This window comes from Cucurbita maxima, unplaced genomic scaffold, assembly GCF_002738345.1.
Source record: "Cucurbita maxima cultivar Rimu unplaced genomic scaffold, Cmax_1.0 Cma_Scf00033, whole genome shotgun sequence".
NCBI classification, from domain to species: Eukaryota; Viridiplantae; Streptophyta; class Magnoliopsida; order Cucurbitales; family Cucurbitaceae; genus Cucurbita; species Cucurbita maxima.
In genome coordinates this window covers 2,331,908-2,345,972 of record NW_019272049.1, presented here as the reverse complement: position 1 = coordinate 2,345,972, position 14,065 = coordinate 2,331,908, and the positions used below count along the sequence as shown (strand labels likewise).

The 14,065-nt window shown below is 34.1% G+C and overlaps 1 protein-coding gene across 3 annotated transcripts; it reads right to left on the bottom strand.

Annotated features, from left to right (window-relative positions):
- Positions 1-339: 339 nt before the first annotated feature.
- On the bottom strand, positions 340-13,595 carry LOC111467202 (E3 ubiquitin-protein ligase CHFR). 3 transcript variants are annotated; one of them, XM_023112026.1, is made up of 15 exons: positions 13,425-13,595; positions 12,096-12,222; positions 11,507-11,604; positions 10,487-10,545; positions 10,295-10,386; positions 10,092-10,215; positions 8,254-8,340; positions 4,433-4,529; positions 3,876-3,983; positions 2,585-2,685; positions 2,310-2,375; positions 2,136-2,223; positions 1,615-1,675; positions 807-870; positions 340-735 (listed from the first exon to the last, which is right to left on the bottom strand). In XM_023112026.1, exons 1-15 carry the CDS (start codon positions 13,483-13,485, stop codon positions 610-612), a joined length of 1,359 nt encoding a protein of 452 aa, XP_022967794.1. In that variant the 5' UTR covers positions 13,486-13,595; the 3' UTR covers positions 340-609. The 3 variants fall into 3 exon arrangements, with proteins under 3 accessions (XP_022967794.1, XP_022967796.1, XP_022967793.1); XM_023112028.1 differs by having other exon boundaries at positions 12,096-12,183; XM_023112025.1 differs by having other exon boundaries at positions 12,096-12,246; positions 13,425-13,594.
- Positions 13,596-14,065: the final 470 nt, after the last annotated feature.

Here is a 14,065-nt window from a genome sequence, read left to right as displayed (position 1 = left end):
TTGTTCCATCACAAACTCGGATTTGGAAGAATGCCCTGATCTGCAGGTCAATCATAATGCGCCAAAAAAAAAAAAAAAAAATCAATCAATTCTTCGAGAATCAAGATTAGTATTAACAATCATCATACATCACAGTTCAAAAGCCAGAATATGGCATAGAAGTCGTTGGCACAAAATTTCACCTTTTTGACCTCTGTTTCATCACTTTTCATGTATAAAATTGTTGAGCCGTTGCTTTCTTACAAGGCAAGTACGCCGAAAGCATGCAATGGCAAAGCCTGCAAGTGAACAAAACAGGGAATAGCAAGGAATCTATCTGCAGGCCAAGAAAACGTTATATGAGCAATCAATTTTCTACAAGGAGAGGATGTATGCAGCCATTTCTTTCGAGTGAACATCAAACAAAGTTAGGCCCAAAGGCATAACTTTGATAATAAAGTTTACATGATTTGTTGAGAATGTAATAATATACACATACAAAGAGCATATTTGCAACCAATTAAGGGCACAATAATATGCTTGTAATTCAAAGATCACATGACTGAAGACTAGAGAAAAATATAGTTAAAAGGGAAAGAAAAAGTGAAGCAGATATAGAAATCGTTATTATCATCGGGATCGGGTGGGACGACAAACATGGTTTCGCTTGCGAGCGTGATCTTCGTTGTGGTGTTGAGTCCGACATGCATGTCCATACCAACAATTTTCCCTTTCAGTTGCATCTCCTGGAAGAAGCTGCCACATTTCACGGAGGATTTAGAAAGGAGAAGCAAGGAGAATTGAAATTCCCAGGTAAAAGTACTCACATATTTTGGCGTTGAAATGCGAAACCAGTAGAGTAGAAATCCCACCAATTTGTCATAACACTCACTTCATTGAGACAAAAAGGCATTCCAAGTTGTCAGAACGTATTACATGTCAAAATGGATGCCAAAACAGCTTTAAACTGAAATGGTACGAGACAAGATACACATTTGAAATGAAGACGATTTTTTTTAGCAAACTATAGCTTAATAACCTGACTAATTAATCTGACTAATTCATAAGGCCATTCTAGTGAGATCCCACGTCGGTTGGAGAGAGGAATAAAACATTCTTTACAAGGGTGTGAAAACCTCTCCCTAATAAACGCATTTTAAAAATCTTGAGGGGAAGTCTGAAAGAGAAAGCTCAAAGAAAACAATATCTGCTAGTAGTGGGCTTGGACTATTATAAATGGTATCAGAGTAGACACCGGGCGGTGTACCAATGAAGTCGCAGGGCCTCAAGGGGGTGGATTGTGAGATCCCACATCAGTTGGAGAGGGGAATTAAACATTCTTTATAATGGTGTAGAAACCTCTCCCTAGTAGACGCGTTTTAAAATCTTGAGGGGAAGCCCGAAAGGGAAAATACAAGAAAGATGATAGATGAAAGATGATGATGCACATATTGCACTTGACCCTTTGCATCCATGTACAAGAATTAAACAGAACAAACGAGCGAAACAAAAGGGATGTGATCTGTATCCTCAAGCAGAGATAAACTAGTAAATACAATACTTTCTGTGGAAAAAGACATCAATTTCTTTGCATGAATTCAAGTGGAAAAATAAGAACGAAATATGAAGACTTACTTGCACATATGCGTCTCTGCAGTTATCATCTCCACGTGGTTTAGAGGCATTCGAGTTCGATCTGATTTGCAATTTAAGATTACTATATGAGGGACATTTCTATTAACGTGATACCAAAATATGGAAGAACCCATGTCTGTCTATATGCTTGAGTTTAATATATATAGGTATACATGAAAGTCCTCGACTAAGAATAGTAAAATTTCAATAAAGGACGAAAGACTAATAAGCCGCTATATTCACATACGTAATATAATTTCGACCACTCGTGCACTCACACGGGGCATGCCAATGGGATAACAATTTCTTCTACAAGTTTTCCATTACTTTATGATGAATATCATTGCACAGTCTCCCACAATTTCTCTTTAGTCTTGTTTTTTTACGTTTTAAGGTATCATCCCTAGGAACTTTCTGTCAGTAGCATTATATATTTTTTCTCCCTTTTATAATTTTCTATAATAAGAGCATTCTTAGTTTCTAATAATAAAAAAATAACAAGAAAGTTGGAAAAAACCTACCAATTTCTCTATTGTTTAACTTCACAATCCATTCAGAGATGACATCCTGCAATGTTGTACCCATCTGACTAATGCACCTCTCTGTTATCTAAGAACCAAAATGTGAATCATATCAACTATTTATTAACAAAACTGGAAAAGCTGCTTAATGAATAAGTAGATGCAAATCTATACATCCTGTTCGTGTTGATTATTTTCATGCGTCAACTGTGGAATTCTTGAGACGGTACGACTGGAGATCTGCAATGCAGAACACATTTAAGCATAAGAGAACCTTCCAACTCTCCAGTTTTATGTGAGCTTATGTCTATATAATTACAAAGTAAAATAGAAACAAAATCATTTAGCTTGCCCAATAATGTAAGAACAACAAGGGGTAACAAGCTTTGACAGATTCCTTCCAAAACAAGAAAAAGAAATCAAAGAAACCAAACAATAACAGCACATACCGGTTTTAGAGTCTCGGGATTGCACGTGGCGTAAGTACCACTTCTTTGTAACCTCTGAGCTTGCCAGTATGCACCACAAAATGCTCTATCACATCCTAAACCTGAAAAGGACATTTTAAGTTTGGGCTAGAATATACTATCCTTAACTCCAATACTGCAATGTACACAAAAGCTTAAAACTATATAAAATGGAGATGGAAGACGTTAATTCTGCATAGATATCATTTTTAATTCTGAATCCTTGTTTTGTTCAAATTTCATTGGAAACTTAATCTCAGTAAAACATAAGGTAGAGAAATCTACTAGTTCATAATTGGATGAAACATTCAGCAACAAACGTTGACCTCCATGGTGCAGTTTTTTTTTTTGGAAGTGATTATTAATCTCAACAAGATTTGTTTGATCATGTTGAATTCACGATGTTCTTCTCATGGGCATCCAACTACTGGAACATGAAAAAAAGATATAAATACCTAAGCTGGTAACAGCCCAACCCCACCGCTAGCTGATATTGTCTGCTTTAGGTTTTTCCTACCGGGTTTCCCCTCAAGGTTTTTAAAACGCGTCTACTATGGGGAGACTTCCACACCCTTATAAGGAAGCACTCCAACCAATGTGGGATCACACAATCCACCTTCTTGGGGACCCAACGTTCTCGCTGTCATACCGCCTGGTGTCTGGCTCTGATACCATTTGTAACAGCCCACCACTAGCAGATATTGTCCTCTTTGGGTATTCCCTTTTGAGTTCCCCTCAAGGTTTTTAAAACGCGTCTGCTAGGGGAAGGTTTCCACACCCTTGTAAGGAAGCACTCCAACTTATGTGGGATCTCACAATCTTATACTATGAAACATCCTAGGATGCCCCATCCGCATTTGAATTTTAAATAATTCCCCCTCTTTACATGTCTCCTTACCATTATCCACAAACTTGTACATTTAAAATAAAAATAATAAAGATAGAAACGTTGTATTAGACTAATCACCATTACACTCATATATAAGGTTAATATAATCTCTGACTTCGTACCATATGAACAAATTTCATCAACAAAGAATAATGAGTCTGTTGATTTCTATTTACCCAGACAAAAGACAACCCAAGTGATTCTTTACATCATACTGCAATCTCTATGCGCTAATGATAGATAGATATGATGAATGTCTTGAGTAATGTTGGATGCACCAATCTAAAATAACCCTCTCTTACCATAAATGTAAGCAGCCTTAAGTTACACCAATGACAAATCAATATGTACCAGAGAGAATATAAAGGGAAAATGCAAACATACAATGTTGAGGTATCCCAATATCAAATCGAGAAGGCATCATTCCTCCACATCCATGACATTGTAGATGAACCGTGTTTGGATTACAGCGAAATCCAGCATATTCAGTACCTGGAAAATGTAAATCGACTTTTCAGATTAATATACAATGTAACAGAATGGTAGAAAACTCTAGATATACAATGAATGGAAATCTATGAACTCCAGAAAAGGAATAAATTAGAAATTATTAAAACTTATTGCACGGTAGAAGAAGCCAAGTACATTTATTTTTCTTTGAGAAGATAATGCGTTCAAATCTTGTAATGTTTTCTTCCCAATTGATATTAATAATTCACTTATGAATTTCGTGAGTTAAATTATTTTTCTAGCTCACAAGTGAGGAAAAATGTTAATAATATATATATAAAAAAAAAAATATATATACACTCAACATATCCATTTAAGCTGGTGGGGTTAGTGATAATTCAACCAGCAAAGTATTATAGAAAAGTCACTAATGATGAGAATGAACAAAAAGGCGTTGGAAGATGATTTTCCAACTGAAAGCAAATATTTACCACATTGAGGGCATGGAAGCTCTAAAACGCCGCTCTCCTCCTGGCCCAGTACTGAATGAGGCCTTTTCTGGGTGCGCTTCTTCCCAGACCCAATGACCTAGAAGAATTACAAGCATACTCAACACGATTGAAAATAAGTAAACTGCACAAAAGATTGATGCTCAACGAGGTAAGATTGTAGCTTAAACATCTCAGAGAAAATCAAAAACCAATACGAATTTTCATCATAAAGTAAGAATGATGAAAGTACAAAGAGATTGAGGGAAAAAGTAGAAGAAAAAATAAAAACAAAATGGCACAATAACCATCAAAAAGACCTGTAGGAAGTTCTACAAGTATACCCACAGTAACTGACAAATAAAAAAGGGGAACATTGCAAAAATAAAATTTCCACATACAAAGAAAAGCATTAAAATACAGTACCTAAATATCAGCTTCATCTAAATTTTAATCTCAAAATTACCCCAATTACTCTGACCACGTATCCAAAAGAGTTATGAGGATTTTGGATTAAAGTAACCTATCTCCAACGAAAAGAGGGAGATGCTGACACTGACATCTTGAAGAAATTTACACCACAAACCAAAAGCAAAGGGCTAGAGAGGAAACTATCTGGATCTTCCGAAGCCAAATTTAAAAAGAACCTACTGTAGAAGATTAACGGCCCAAGCCCGCCACTAGCAGATATTGTCCTCTTTAGGCATTCCTATCTGGGCTTCCCCTCAACAGCTTAGAGATGATTTAAATAAATTGGGGCAGCATTCCATATTATTTTATTAACAGCTTAGAGAACCTAAGTTAGGTCGAGAGATCCTTAACTTTCTGAACTCCCACATCAATTACCAAAAGGGCCCCTCTTTATCCTTTTGTTTCTGTGATAACTAATATGATACATGGCTGGAATTTTCCATGGACTTCATTTGGTCCTCCAGAACCCGCTGTTTTGGTTAACTAGTCAAGTTATGTTGATTTTCCTGTAATCTTCCCATTTTAGTATATTGTATTAAAAGAAAACGTGTCTGTAACAAAAGGTTGGGATTCTAAATTGTATGAATAGTTCATATTCTCTTGTTGTATGGAAATTTTCAAGAAATGGTCTACAACTTCTTCCCCTTTAAGAATATTCTTGGAATGGTGCATCTTTATTCCAAAACCTCTTTCCAGAACTATCCATCCTGTCCAAAATCAGTTATTGGCAGTTCTCTTTAAGGGGGAAAATATCAATAATTTGGTGGTTCCTGAATTTTCTCTCTTTTAGACTATCTATGATACGTAGTTTTCACCTACTATCAATGAAAAGTTTGTAGGAAAGGGCATAATGGTTTCTTTTTTTAAATCTTTGCTCTTCCATCTTAAATCAGGAGCATAAACATCCCAAATCCTCCAATTTTCTACTAGGGCAGAAAAGGAGTAAAAGCACAACGAGACCAAAAAAATCAAAGAGCAAGCTACATAAAATGAAAAATAATCATAATTAAGCAATAAAATTTTGAAGAGTCAAGACAGTAAGTTCTGAAGTTGGGGATTTTTATCGAGAAATATTTTCACCTCAAGGTTGTAAGGGAAAATCATTACAACTAAACAAAAGGAAAAAGAAAATAGAAATAATTTCATATGATGATAAATACACTAAGAAGATTTTAACTGAAAACATCTTTCAGTTCTTTATTTTGCAAAAAAGACTATGGAAATATAGGAGCGTCCCCATTTAAACATATATCTTGTAGGGAAAAACTATGTAAAAAAGCCTAGAATGTTTTAAGAAACTTCACTTTGTAAAGATTTTTAAGAAAGGGGTTTTTTTTTTTTTTTTTTTTCCTTTTTTCTTTTGGTAAGAGAAACCATACTTTCATCAAGAAAAAAATAAATAATAAAAAAAAAGAATACGAGGGGCATACAAAAAAACAAACCCAAAAGGAGTCGAAATAAAGAAAAGGGCTCCAATCAAGGATGATAGTATTTAAAGGGGAATTACAAAAGTCATTACACACCAAGCCCGAAAGGGAGGTATGGAACCTAGCAAGGGACCAAACTTCTTCTTAGGACCTCCCTACTCCTCTAAAAACGCTATTGATCCTCTCACCCCAAAGACCACATAACAAAGCACAAATGTCCCAAAGACCACATAACAAAGCACAAATGTCGGAGAGCCACAAAAGTGGCCCTTTTTGCTAAAGGATGAATGAAGCAAAAATTCCTCGCTAGGTCGGACCAAGTTGAGACCAAAGGACTGGAGGAAACAAGTCCAGACTGCCCACATTCAATCACAAGACCACAAAAGATGTTTGAGGTCCATAGTTGCTCCCTTACAACAGATACAAATATCGCAGTCCTATCAAGCAAGGCAACTTTCTCATAATCAATCTGGAAGTGCCTTTTAGAACTGCACTCAAGATTGACTCAAAAGGGTGAAGACCATATTTATTAACAATAATCTTTTGCCAATGGAAGCTAGACTCCTGGGAAAGTGTCACAGCCATGTAGCCAAAAAGGCTTCATTTCGCATGCTAAGATTAGCTATGTCTAGCCCCTTGAGCACCATCAACTTATTCACAACACACTAGTTCACTAGGTGAGACCCTTTTCCTTCATTAACCCTTCCCACAAGAAGTCCCTCATACTCCTCTAAGGATTTACATATCGGCACCTTAATCCTAAATAACGAGAACATTGAGATCCCTCGTAACTGGCTGAATTAGGGTAAGTCTACCTTTCTTTGAAAAAAACTCTTTTTTCCAATAGGAGAGATGCTTGTGACCTTTCTCCACTACAGGATCCCAAAACATACCAAGTGTAGGATTGTGGCCAAGAGGAAGACCCATTCAGTTGATGGAAAGGTCCAGACCCCACGACCCACCAAAGAAGCCTACCTACTTAATTTAGAAGGATCACAGTAAACCCCCACAACAAACATTTACCCCATTAATCTTCAACCTTGAAAAAGTCTAAAACAAACATAATGCAGTTTAGATTAATAAGACTCCTCCTTCCCTAGGTAGAAAAAGAGTGTCGTTAAAGCGGTGTTGTCAGCAAACTTGAAAAGAGATAAGGCAACTTGTCTCTATACACTAGTAAGCCTCTAAGACCTTACCCTTTACCTCTCGAGATGTGATTCCTCTCCACCTTTTTAGTACAATGATTCTATTTTGAAGTACACTCCTTGTTTCTTATTACAAAAAACCAGAGCATAAAACTTTTAAAGTCCAAATTTACAAAAATTAATACATTTTGAACCACATTGTTGAATAAGTTTTAGTGCATTGGATTTTAATCATCTCCTTGCTGTAATTGTAAGTAAAATTTGTTTTAAAAATGATTATATAAAGGTGACTTGGCTTTGGAAGCAATATCCAACAATAACTTCAATTTTATCGGAAGAACCGGACCACAAAGAAAATGAAGAATCTATGTTTTTAAAGAATATACAGCAAATTGAAATTACCATTCTAACTATTCCCCAAAGTGCAACAATTCCAGCCCTTGAGTAAATTCTATAAGAGGCATATATATTACTTATAATTCACGAAAAGCATAAAACCTTTGACCTTGCTTAAAATGTTGACAATCACATCCTCCCCCAGGAAATAAGGTAAAAAAATATTTTTACACTGATATTCACATCCCTGCCATTCCATAAAAAATAGTTCTCTTTTGCTACAGTTGGAGATTTCCCTTATCAATAGTAAAAATTTAGAAATTGACATTCCTATCGTTGTCATAACATCAATACATAAGTATGATAAAAAATAAGATTACTTACCAGATTGATTGTATTAATGAACAAGAATCCAAAATAGCTGATAAAAAATAAGATTACTTACCAGATTTGATTGTATTAATGAACAAGAATCCAAAATAGCAATTTCTTCAACTGAACGTCTAAGGGAAGAGTCCTCTTGCAATATAGTCTAGACAAAACAAGCAGTCAATCAGTTATGAGATAGAACTGAAAAGAATAAGAAAAAAAAAAATAGTATAACAGGGATTAAAGTTTATAGAATTGCTGAATTGATGCAGGGGAATTAGGAAATCAACCATATTTATCCTGTTAGGATCTCGGTTACAAGATACAACAAAATAACTGTATTGTAACCTCCCCAAAATAATTCCCCCTCTTCTAAGATCCCAAGCTCTCTACATTTATAACCAAGTCACCCCTAGCTAATTATCACTATGTTCTTACTAATATCCTACTAGTATTCCCAACATATCCCCTATTAGTACCCTCACATATACTTAACAAAAAATTTAAAGCTAATGAGGATGAGTACAGGTTGAGTATCAAACAAATTATGGGAAACAATAATAAGAGTTGTTGGGAAAATTAGAATGCAGATGAGATATATTCTTCCCTTCTGAAAAAAGTTGGGGGATGAATGTTCCATCTGGGAAGAAAAATGGTTTGGCAGAAATAGCTTAAAGAGTTCCTTTCCCTGGGATGCTAGGCAGCAGACTGCTAAGAAGCATAGATACAGACACGAGACACAACGAGATACAGACACGAGACACAACGAGACAGATGAACACAACATGGACTAGGTCACACATCATTTTTTAAAAACATTTAGGATAAGGATACATTTACTATAATATATATCATTTTTATACAAGAACCTTCATATGTCAATGAGTTTATACATTGATATGCCTAAAATTGAGTTTGAAGTATCACTCTCAAAATTTAATAGGTTTGTCCTATATTACCACTTGTGTTTTTATTTATTATGCTTAATAAGTGTTTAATATGACTTCTAACAAATGTTGGGCTCATAATCACTTTGTACAAATAATGTCTAACACATGTACACTACTGTACTAATTCACATGTTTGATACGTGTTATAAGTGCGTCATGACATTTCTGTGCATGTGTCATAATTAAAAATAATTATATAAAACTTTGACATGCTAATTAGCCATGTGTGTGCATGTTTGACACCGATGCTTGAGCCAAAATTAGCAAATCCACTCTTTATAGACGGTAAAAGAAAGGTTGCAGTCTTACTATATATACTTGCTCTACTTTGGTGTTCAATTTCAAATGCAATTTCGTAAATCCTCTCCCCAATCGTAATTAACTAAAACTGGAATTTTTTAATCTTTTATGCCATTCTCCATTGAGGGGAATTGAGATTTTTCACTTGCGAAAATTTTCTTCATCACAACATGCAGAACTGTTTCCTTTGTTTGACAATAAAATTAAATAATAAATAATAAAAAAAAATTTGCCCCAGGAGAAAAGAATAATGTTGAGATTTCAGAAATAAGCCCTTCATTCAAGGGGCAAAAAAAAAAAAAAAAAAGAGAATACGTCTCTATGATAAGTCTTCTCCTTACTCCTCTCCAAACACAAAAGTACCCTTAAAGATATTTCATGTAGATTTAAGTCCAAAACCCTTGGTGGATATCTAAAGTGCTGTAGTGAGTTCTAAAGCTTTCCCCTTTTAAACTTTACTACAGTTTTTTCCTAAAACCTGAAGTTTCTGTTTAACAACTACATAAAATTCATACAACCCTTTAATGAACCCAAAAAACAAAAACTAATCCCCATAAAATTCATACAACAAAAAAATGTGTTACAAGACATATATACTGCTATGACAAAATCCTGCAAACCAAATAACATTTTTCTTCACTTAGATGCTTTGGTACGATATTACCTCTGCAATGTTCAGCAAGAAGTGGTTTCTTCCAACAAACTGCACAACTGCTCTACACTGGGGACAAAGTACACTTGTACGCTTCTCTTGGGATCTTTTTAACCACTCCGAGAAGCATCCATTGCTGTAGACCAATTACAATTCAATGAAAACACCTAACTTAAAAGGTGAATAACCAGCTAGAAACAAATAAATATCCCTACCAAAAGTTGTGAAAGCAAGGAGCAGCTGTGACAACATCATGCCAAATGTTTAAGCAAATACTGCATTTTGCGTGTTCAACATCCATAGAAATCTGGACAAATTCAACAGATGCTAAAATTGAGTATTTCTAAAACAATGGTGAAAGCTAATATCACATTTAGATAATCAAAACATGACAATTAACCAATCACCTTTAAGCCCTTGCATATTATTGAGTCTGACAAAATTTCAAATTTATAGCTCAAATGCCCTGAAGATTAAAATTGAATAATTCCATAAAGATTAAGATAGAATAGTTCAACAAAGAAAAAGCTTTTACCTGAGATAGTTCTCCATTTTCAATCAAACCACAAAGAAAATATATTTGTGCAGTTACATTTTGTATTTATCTATGGGAATATTTGAATAAAAAAAAAAAAATCTAAAAAATATTCAAAGTAAAAATTCTAAAAAATATTCACAGTCAAACCAAAGGTGAGGATAATATATTCTCCAATTGGCTTAAATAACAAGAGTTAGTAAGTTTAATATAAAAAAAACAAAAGAAGAAGTTTTGTTAAGTCAATGAGCCCAAGAAAAATCAATATAGTGACTTGGCTTGTGAAGTTAAAAAAAGACTTAATATTAAAACAATCAGCTTGCAGTCTTTGCCTTTCAGCTGTAGTAGACCAATCTCATCTATTCTTTCATTATACTTATGTGGTAAAGCTAAGTTCTCAATGGATCAGTGTGTTGTAAAGCTAAGGTATCTTTTTAAAGTGGAAACTTAGGAAATTTATTGATGAATGCGAAGCTATGTATGAGAGAAAAGCATTTCTTGTTTCTTGTGTGATGTGAAAGACTCAAATTTATACAAAACGATTATCAAACATATTTGCTAGAATGCTTCTCATTTTTTGAGTGATGTGAAAGATAAACTTAGATAGAACAATTATCAATCATATATGCTAGCATTAAGCTATCAATCTAGACCTATATGAAAAGAAATAAAAAAGTACAAATATACAAGGAAAAATCTTAGCAAACACGAGTTATGCACATTAAATACTAACACGGTAAACAATATACTAACATGACAAACAATTAACTTTCAAATAACAAATTAGTGAGAACTTTCATCCTGTTATATTTCAATAAATTGAAAACAAATAATTCTAATTCATCCATCACGTTAAACTCTCTTTCACACAAGAGTTTGAAAAAATACTAACCATCTTGGACCGGACCAGAAACAATTTCGCTTCCACACTTGATGAAAGCAATGTCATCCTTTTGAACAAGAGTCTCATCAACAAGAATAGCATTGAAACTATAGCACCCAAAACACAATAGATAAAACATACGGCAAGAGAAAAGGAGAGACAAAGAGAGGGAGATCGTAAAGACAATAAATATTTTTTCAAACATCACTATACAACAACTCCAAGAAACAAGAAAATAAATATCCATATATACATATATAAAAAAAAAAAATTAAAAAACATATAAAAACAAACTTTGATATTAAAAGTAACATAAAAACTTTCGGCTAAATTTTTATCTTAAATCTCATGATCTTACTACCCCTACAATCCTTGACATCAGTGAAAAATCATGAACTTTAAGCCGTTCTCTACACCAAACTTCGATATAAAAGCTCCACGAGAGTCTCTAATGGTAAAAGTGGAGATCTTTCTTAAGATTTACCATTATATAAAAAATCTTAAAATACCTACACCAAACTGTTTGGAGGCTCTGATTTATGGGATAAGAATATAATTTGATTTTAGTACTAATTACTTCGTAGCCACAACATATTACCTTCTATTCTGCAAAGTGATAGAGTTTACATCGGAATTCCTTGTGATTTTGCACCATTCATACTTATCAACAGATGAGGACTTTGTCTCTGAGAAGATAACAGCCTCATCTGAGTTTATCTCAATATCTGCGTATTTTTTATCAAGTGAAACTGGAAAAGAATAAAATAAAATAGCAAATTAATTTCCAAAAACAATGCCAATTTAGATTGCAATAGTTTTTTTTTGTTTTTTTTATTTTTTTTATTTTTTTTATATTTTTTTTTTAATTAGAAGATTGCAATAAATATAGCTTTTGAGTACTTTCTCCTCTTGTTTGCATTGTATTCCATGAAAGACTTAATAACCATTCTGCTTGCCAACATCTAATATGTAATTTTTCATTTTGTCAATGAAAGTTTTGTGTCTCCTTTCAAAAAAAGATTGAAATTGTATATTACCTGCCCAACATAAAAATTTGAAAGAAGTGTTTCTTAAAAAGAAATCATCTAAGAGATGACAAAAATGTTCGAGAATGATATCTTCAATCCATCAAGTTTCTTTCATGCAAATTCATGATCAAGTGACTAAAAAGAGAAATCTACAAGAATCAAGTCTAGAATTTTATTAGAATGAAAGTTGTGAAGAATATATCTCTATTTACAGAGAATTAAAACCAATAATTTCCAGGAGGTATGGGAACGTCTTGAGACAATGTCTAAAGTAATAATTTCCACGAGGTATGGGAATGTCTCGAGACAATGTCAAAAGTAATAATTTCCATAAATTCAGAGAGGTTACATAGACTTTGAGCACTTTATTCGTTTTTTGGTAGCTAGATAGTGTTCCTTGCAGGTATGATCTTGTAACAATTTTATGATCGTTTAATTGGGGAGAAAGGTTCACTCTCATCTTCCTCTTGTATATCTCCACCAAAATAGTAATTCCTTAATTCTTATACTGTCTACCGATAGAAAAATTAGTGAGACAAGTAGCTTGATCTCTGTAACTCATACTGCTAACAATTCATGAAATCGATGTAAATCAGATACAAATAAATCATCGACCTTCAAAAACGCTAAACCTAGTTCATTTTCTCGATCCACCAAAAATCAATTCCTCAATTACATTGTCTTCCCCAATAATTTCAACCCAAAAGAACATTTATTTGGAATAGCAACAAATTTTGCTTGCAAAAAATGGAACGATTATATTTTCAAAACTGTCCAACTCTCAAGCGCTGAGCACAAGCAAATCAAACAGAGAATCCAATAATGCAACACGGAACAGGCATTGGATCAGTCCAACAAAAGACATACCGAGAAGAACAAAGTGAGAGGGGGAAACATACTTAGCTTCGCCCAGTTTTGTATGGAGGAATTTGAAGCAGAGCACTCTCCAACTTCCGCCATAACCGCCAGTATGTTGCTGATTCTGAGAATTTTGAAATGAAACAATTTACGAATATAAATAGAGACGCAGAATTGTGAAGCGTGCGGAGGAAGGTGAAGTAAACGGCTGATGACTACGACGTGGGAGCATTTATCGACTAATTGTATCGCAAAATTATCAAAAATAATCAACTTTATATTTCTTTTCAAAAACGTCCTTCAACTTTCCAAAAATTCGCAAATACCCCTCAACTTTCCAACAATTATATATATATATAAAACATTAATACCCCTCATCTTTAAAAAATATTTCATAAAAAAACAAAAATAGTTTATTTACACCTCATAGATCATCTTTTTGTTCGGGCTCTCAAAACCTATTATTTTTTCGAGTAAAATTCCCTCCAATAAGCTCTCATGGCTTTGCTATTGTCCACTTTCACAGTACACGACTCTCCACAATGGTATGATATTGTCCACTTTGAGCATAAGCTCTCATGGCTTTGCTATTGTCCACTTTCAGAGAACATGGTTCTCCACAATGGTATGATATTGTCCACTTTGAGAATAAACTCTCGTGACTTTGCTTTGAGCTTCCCCA